This window comes from Oncorhynchus keta, chromosome 30, assembly GCF_023373465.1.
Source record: "Oncorhynchus keta strain PuntledgeMale-10-30-2019 chromosome 30, Oket_V2, whole genome shotgun sequence".
Taxonomy (NCBI): domain Eukaryota; kingdom Metazoa; phylum Chordata; class Actinopteri; order Salmoniformes; family Salmonidae; genus Oncorhynchus; species Oncorhynchus keta.
In genome coordinates, this window is record NC_068450.1 from 37,895,539 (window position 1) to 37,902,188 (window position 6,650).

The 6,650-nt window shown below is 41.1% G+C and overlaps 1 protein-coding gene across 13 annotated transcripts in view; it reads left to right on the forward strand.

Moving 5' to 3' along the window:
- Positions 1-6,199, forward strand: part of LOC118363523 (transcription factor COE3) — a 100,120-nt gene extending 93,921 nt beyond the window's left edge. For 6 of the 13 annotated variants that reach the window (XM_035744466.2, XM_035744465.2, XM_052488405.1 and 3 more), the window contains exons 14-17: positions 709-891; positions 2,392-2,595; positions 2,938-3,000; positions 3,125-6,199. In XM_035744466.2, coding sequence (XP_035600359.1) covers positions 709-891; positions 2,392-2,595; positions 2,938-2,996 — 446 coding nt within the window. In that variant the 3' untranslated portion in view covers positions 2,997-3,000; positions 3,125-6,199. The remainder of the gene's footprint in view (positions 1-708; positions 892-2,391; positions 2,596-2,937; positions 3,001-3,124) is intronic. The other 7 variants (XM_035744471.2, XM_035744470.2, XM_035744468.2 and 4 more) reach the window with 4 other exon arrangements.
- The last annotated feature ends 451 nt before the right edge of the window (positions 6,200-6,650 follow it).

Genomic DNA, 6,650 nt, shown 5'->3' on the forward strand with positions numbered 1-6,650 from the left:
CTCTCTCACTCACTCACTCACTCACTCACTCACTCACTCACTCACTCACTCACTCACTCACTCACTCACTCACTCACTCACTCTCTCACTCTCTCACTCTCTCACTCTCTCACTCTCTCACTCTCTCTCTCACACTCTCTCTCTCTCTCTCTCTCTCTCACTCTTCTTCTCTTTTCTCTCATTCTCTCTTCCCACTTCCTGGTTTGAGCCAACGCAATTCCCAGCAGGAGAGCAATTGATGGAGAGCTACCCTGGGATCAGGAAGAGTGCAGGCAATGGGAAACACATGTCAGGAACAACAGTGGAGGGAGGGGCAGCAGGGACAATCCCTTTCAAAAGCCACACTGTGTCCGATTCAACTCTTCAATTCATTGGGGAAACATGGAAACTTCACACTATGGTTCCATTTTGAAAGGCCCTACTCTTACCAAATCGAATGATCACTTTTGACATAATATTTATTAACCCTTGTTCTGATTTGAAGTGTAAAGGGAATTGTGCTCAAACAGGTAAGGGAGAGGGAAAATGCTGCCTCGGGTGGTTTTAGTTCTGGAGGTGAGCAATGCAAATTGGAATACTCAATATTAGAATAGTAAAAATCAGGTCCATGCTTTCGGAGTTAGTCAATGGAATACAAATGTGATGTTGTCCAAACTGCACTGTGCTGATGCCATTGGATTAACTGTAGCATTTCCTCCTTTCGTCCAGGTTACTCCCGTAACTCCAACAGCGTATCGCCCCGTGGCTACGTCCCCAGCTCCACGCCCCAGCAGTCCAACTATAACACCATCACGTCCACCATGAACGGCTACGGAGCGGGCATGACCAACCTCGGGGTGCCAGGCTCACCCAGCTTCCTCAACGGCTCCGCCGCCAACTCCCCTTACGCAAGTAAGTAAAGCCTTATTTGGTCCCAATGATCATTAATATATCTGATTGCATCTCAATGCGTCACGTCTCAAGGCATGTCACATTCCGTGTGGGGGGGGGCATTTGGGTAGTTATATATGTGGTGGGATAGCAACACAAGGTTTCATTTGGTCAGTAATACTCTGATTCAGTCCAGGAGGGATGCAGTGTCGGCTAGTTATCTCCTACTTCCTGTTTGCACAGTGATTGGCTTAGACCTGGGGCACAATGTGTGTGGACTCGCACCAATTTAGTATTGATAAATTCAGTAGAGGCACAGGAACAGAACATACCTGCGTCCACTGCCATTCTGGAGGACTGGTGTTGAGGACACCTGCCTTGGAATTCCTCACACACACACACATGGCGTAGATGACATCACAGGGATTCCTCCTCTCTCCCTCTCAGTGCTAGAACCCTTCTGTGTCTCTGTCCCTGATCCTTCCTTCTAATTAACATGCTCAGAGTCACGATTCCACTCGGAGGTCACAGGTGTTTTTGAACTCTGTCACCCCCGGGGACTTTTTGAGTTGCTTATTGTTTAGGCTACAGCATCACAGATCAAAGTCTCCCAGAGGCGTGTGTAGAGCATGGCAGACAAAACAATGCCACAGCGTTCTCAGTGGTTGTCGATTCTGGATACGAAACTGAAAGTCGGTTTTGTTCTGGCATTTCGATGCGGAGGGTTATGTGTTGTCTACTGAAAAGAAAGGTTGGGTTTGTCTGTCTGTACCATGCATTGTACAAGTCTTCATCTGCTTTGCCTATACCTTATTCCATCTCCTTCATTACTTACCGCTACTAACATTCTAACACCCTCATAGTATCATTCATGCTTGGGGTCAAACCAAATTAAGTTGGGATTAAGTATCAAAAAACACATCTCTACTGTGATGTCACAGAGCAAGTATGAGTCAATAGTTCAAGGAAGACGAAACAAAAGAACTATTCACTTGTAGGGATGCACATAGTTTGCATTTTGCCGTCCCATTTAGAATTTGTGAGATATGGGACTATAAGCTGCTTCAGGGATTCATACCTTACTGGAATCATATTTCTTGTGGTAAAATATGCAATAACTACAGAGACTAACCGAGCCATTATTGGGTAGAATGGGGTATCAAATACACTGTGATTATGATCAAATTGCTTTATTATCACAGTCAGCATTTCATACATGAACATTCTACACATACTGTACACACATCCACACAATTCTTTTTTTGTTGTGAACATGGATGGAGGTTGCTGCTACCCTCAAGAACAAGGTATTGTCGTGTCAAGTCTAAAATGGGCCTCTTCAAGTTATGGATCAACTTTGCAAATATTGTGCACCTTTTACTCCGGGCTTGTCACTCCAGACCTTGACCCTTCTTCAGACAGGCATCCATTCCTCAGCCCCCATGCATGCCCTCACTGTTACAGTTCATCTCAGTCCACTCACTCACCAACCTCTGTCTGTCTGTCTGTCTTCTCCGTTAGGATCTACCACCTCCCCCTCCTCCTCCTACTCCTCCTCCTCTTCCTCCATCCCTCTGTTCTCCGGTGGACCCATAGGCCCTTATTCATTCTCTCCTGTCCATATGATCTCTGCAGTCAAACAGAAGAGCGCCTTCGCCCCTGTCGTGCGGCCACAGACCTCCCCGCCCCCCACCTGCACCACCACCAATGGCAGCAGCCTACAGGGTGAGCATCCCACCCCTCTCCTGCCTCTCAGTCCCGCCCACTTCTGCCTGGGTTATTGTTAGAAAGGGCGTTGTCATGGAGACCCTGTAATGCTAGAATTCACATGACGTAATGATGTGGCCTGAGGTAGTAGTGGATTGAAGGTCAAAGTTGATCCATAACTTCTGGCTCTTGGTAAAGTAGATTTTTGAATCTGAGACTGAGACTTTTCAAAACATTCATCACAATCAAATAATTTGGCTGAGAATCTTTGTTGACATAGAGTGAGTGACTGATTATAAGTCAATGTAACATGACTGGAAAAGTTATTATATTTGAAAAATATAATTTTGTCATTCTTAGGTTTTGCAGCAAATCCATATGCATATCATAATTACCTCAACACACGGCTTTTCATTTAAGAGGGTGTGTAATGATTTTCTATGGGATATCCTTACAACATTATATTACCGTTTTATCGATGCAAAATGTGTTATGGATACAAAACGTCTCCCCACTTTATTAGGTAACCAGCGTGTCTGTCTTTCAGCCATGGCAGGTCTAATAGTCCCACCTATGTGAAGAGGGCCTACTGCCAGATTGACCACATCTCCACTAGCTCACAGAATCTCTACAGCATCAGCTTAAATCTCATCAACCTCCAAAACAGGACCATCAAGCCTCTTCACTCCTGGAAACAGAACAGCACAACAAAGAAAATCCAAGTAACCGGAAAACCCGTAAAATGACGCTAGATTATCTTTGTGTTGGTTCAGTAGTTGACTTCATCGTCACTTTCTGTGTTTTGCATTTTGGGACTTGTAAGCCATTCCTTGCCCAACAGGTAGCATTTCCACATAGATATGTATGAAGGGTTAACTAATCTGAAAATATAGCAATGTGAATAACAAACTGTGGTTTTGAAAGGCAGGTAGTTACTCCTTGTCGTTTAAGCATTGTCCGGCGTCCTACGAGGTTCATTTGCATGTCTGAAAAAGTATTTTGACTGGATCTTCTAATGAACCTAGTTCGTTGTCAGTCATATAACCACTGTGAGCAGGTAGAGTCTAAAGGCCTACAGTTCAAAACGGTCAACTATGGGAAAAGTGCAGAAGCCATGAATATCCAACACTCCGTCAATTGTCCGACTCAACATCGGCGGGAGTTTCAATGAGAATTCCCCACAATGTCTATAAAAAAAATCAGCTTCAAAAAGACAACTGATATCTAATGTCGTAGTCTTTTAGCATTTTAATTTGTGTACCATAGCTTTTAATAATGTGCGTTTATCATATCTGAAGGAAAATGCAGTAATTTTCTAATCTAACGAAAGGGTTGGCAAACATTCTGCCAAGGAGCAAATAGCAAATGTTGTACTAAACAGCCCGAGGTTTTGAGGTTAAAGGGTTTTAGATGTCTACCATTTTTGAAACATAGTACAATAGATATATTTCCGGGTGTGTTGATTGGTAGATTTTAACCAGAAATGCTTGCAGCAGTTTTAATCACATTTAGGTACCAGATTTCTTGTTATTCTTCTGATTGTGCTTATTTTGTATGTATTTATAAAGTATGTTTTGGGATTCCTTTTGTGATTTAGGCCTGAATGATAGTCTTAAATATATATGTAAACACATTTGATGTCTTAATACCTTTTAGATATTGTAAAAAGATTGAAAAAGGAGAGGAACAACCCTTTTGTAAAAACGAAAAAAGTCAAACATGACATGGTCACCCTGTCTTTTAAAGCAGGATATACGCCCCACCACTTTTGTATAAAAATGGTTTTCCGATACTATATTTAACTTTTTTTTTTGTATACAGCATTTGTGTTTTCGCCAGTTCTCCTTGTCCTTTGTGTATTAATGTGAAATGTGTATTATCATGGTTATTTCTTAATGCACTATTTTAGTTGGGGCACTTACAAGAGCAATGCATCTTAGCAAGCAAGAAAAAAATACAAAAAAGGAAAACAATTACAGAAAATGGAGATAAAAAAAAAATACAAAAGACAAAGGCGAGTACAAATATGCACCAGGATGTTTTTTTGTTGTTGTAGCCATTCTTCGATTCACATTTTTGTCAGTGTGGCTAAAATGGCAAGGTTGTTTTCATGTGAATTTCTCTTTTTCAAAAACTCTTCCATCCTAATCCTCCATACTCCTTACTTAAAATTTTAGGCGTATCCATTTTTTTTTCGTTCGTTGGTTAGAATTCAACTCCTTTCCCATCTTAACTACGGACCCAAGCCTATTCCTTGTGTTTTGGTGATAATGAATGTAATACACATGCCTGAATCAGCAGCAATGGTTGAAACTCAAGTACGCCCTCCAATAACTGCTGTGGAGGGACCACTCAAGTGTAGGGTTCACCGATCTCAAGGAACCTTCCATTGATGTCAGTGTTGTCGGTGGTGTTATTGTCGTTGCACACAAATCTGTATCATGTACTTATGCAATGTGTATTTCCTGTAAAGCAAGCTATCGCTCCACATTTCAGTGGAAATGGTTTTGAAACGCAAAAGAACACAAGACATAATTGATGCCTTTACAATAGAACACGCTCCAAATACAATGCATTTTCATTGTTTTGATACTCTTAATTGAAGTGTGGTCTTAGAATCTTTTTTTTTTCTTCTTCAAAATGGAGTTATGCTGTCGCAGATTTATTTATTCCTTATTTTACCAGGTGAGTTGACTGAGAATACACTCTCATTTACAGCAACGCCCTGGGGGAAAGTTACAAAACATAGTAGAAATAAATAGATGTCTAAGAATTAATTAGAGTTGTCGTTCATTTGATGGTTTTGAATAATCATTTGAGCTGCAGTGGATGTAGTTTAAACTAGGATATGTTGAACGCTACATCCTCCAGATTTCCACATATCCTGTGTGACATAATGATAGTGGGACAATAGGTCACATAAAAAAATCAATGATGCGCCTGATTAAACCTTTGATTTTATGCTAATTCTGTGCAGCGATTGACATAAATCAGCTGTCGTCGGGTGGCATCAACATGTAGTCATAATGTGGGCTCGTGAAGAAAAGGAAAAAGGGCAAATCTGTTGCACCACTTTGAGAGAGCCATTTTTCAATTACGAGAGTCAAGGCCAGCTCATAGAATGTCATCTGAATTCAATATTATGGACTTCTAAACCCATTTTCAATGAAAACACACGTTTTCTCTTCGAGTTAAATCTTGGCTGACTTCTCACAATCCTCCCCTTCACCCCCATGTATCCATTCCATCCCTATACTGACTTTTCAAATAGCTTGCAACATTTTTTTGTTTTGTTTGTTATTAGTTGTAGAAAGCTTGCTTTTTGCCGCCCTGGTTTTTCTGCAGAGGTTTTTTGAATTGCAAAGTGTACTTTCTCAATGTTTTATTCAATATGAAAAGGGGAGAGGTACTGCATCTTTGTCAAATATGAAATGTACCATCAAAGTATACTCTATCAAAGCACAATGTTTAATTAATGTCTCTAAAATACAAAAGGGGGGTATCCCCCCCGCTTTTCCTTTTCTGTCTTTGACCATGCTGTAAATAGATGCATGTTTTTTTTCTGTGATCCAGTGCTTTTTGTACAGAAACAGACTAATAAAGAATACATTTGGCTTGAAAACTGTCGTGTATTGTTGATGTTCTGGTTCATTTTGCTCAAGTGTGGCTTATCTCCAGATCTACCATCATCTATTCCCTCACATAGCAGAGGGCAACAGGAATCACACCGAGTACTCCTAGCTCAATAAGAAACTTTCCAGACAAGCTCATCCTTCAAATGCTTCAACCTTTTGGACGCTTGTTCTAGCCAACACTCAGTCTATGGGAGATACGTGTGCAATAGCCTCCAAAGACCACATTTTATGATGAAAATCTTGGCTCTCAAACCCTCGAACTAGGCTTCTCAGATGACATATTGACCGGTGTGTATCTGAATCAATCATTCAAATTCTGAATAAGAGCAACAATTCCTCCCTCTATAAATGATAGCATAACATCAGGCAAAAAGATCATCTCGATGGTTGCAAGCCTGGAGGTTGACTCTTATGTGTACTAAACTGTACAATGTGACT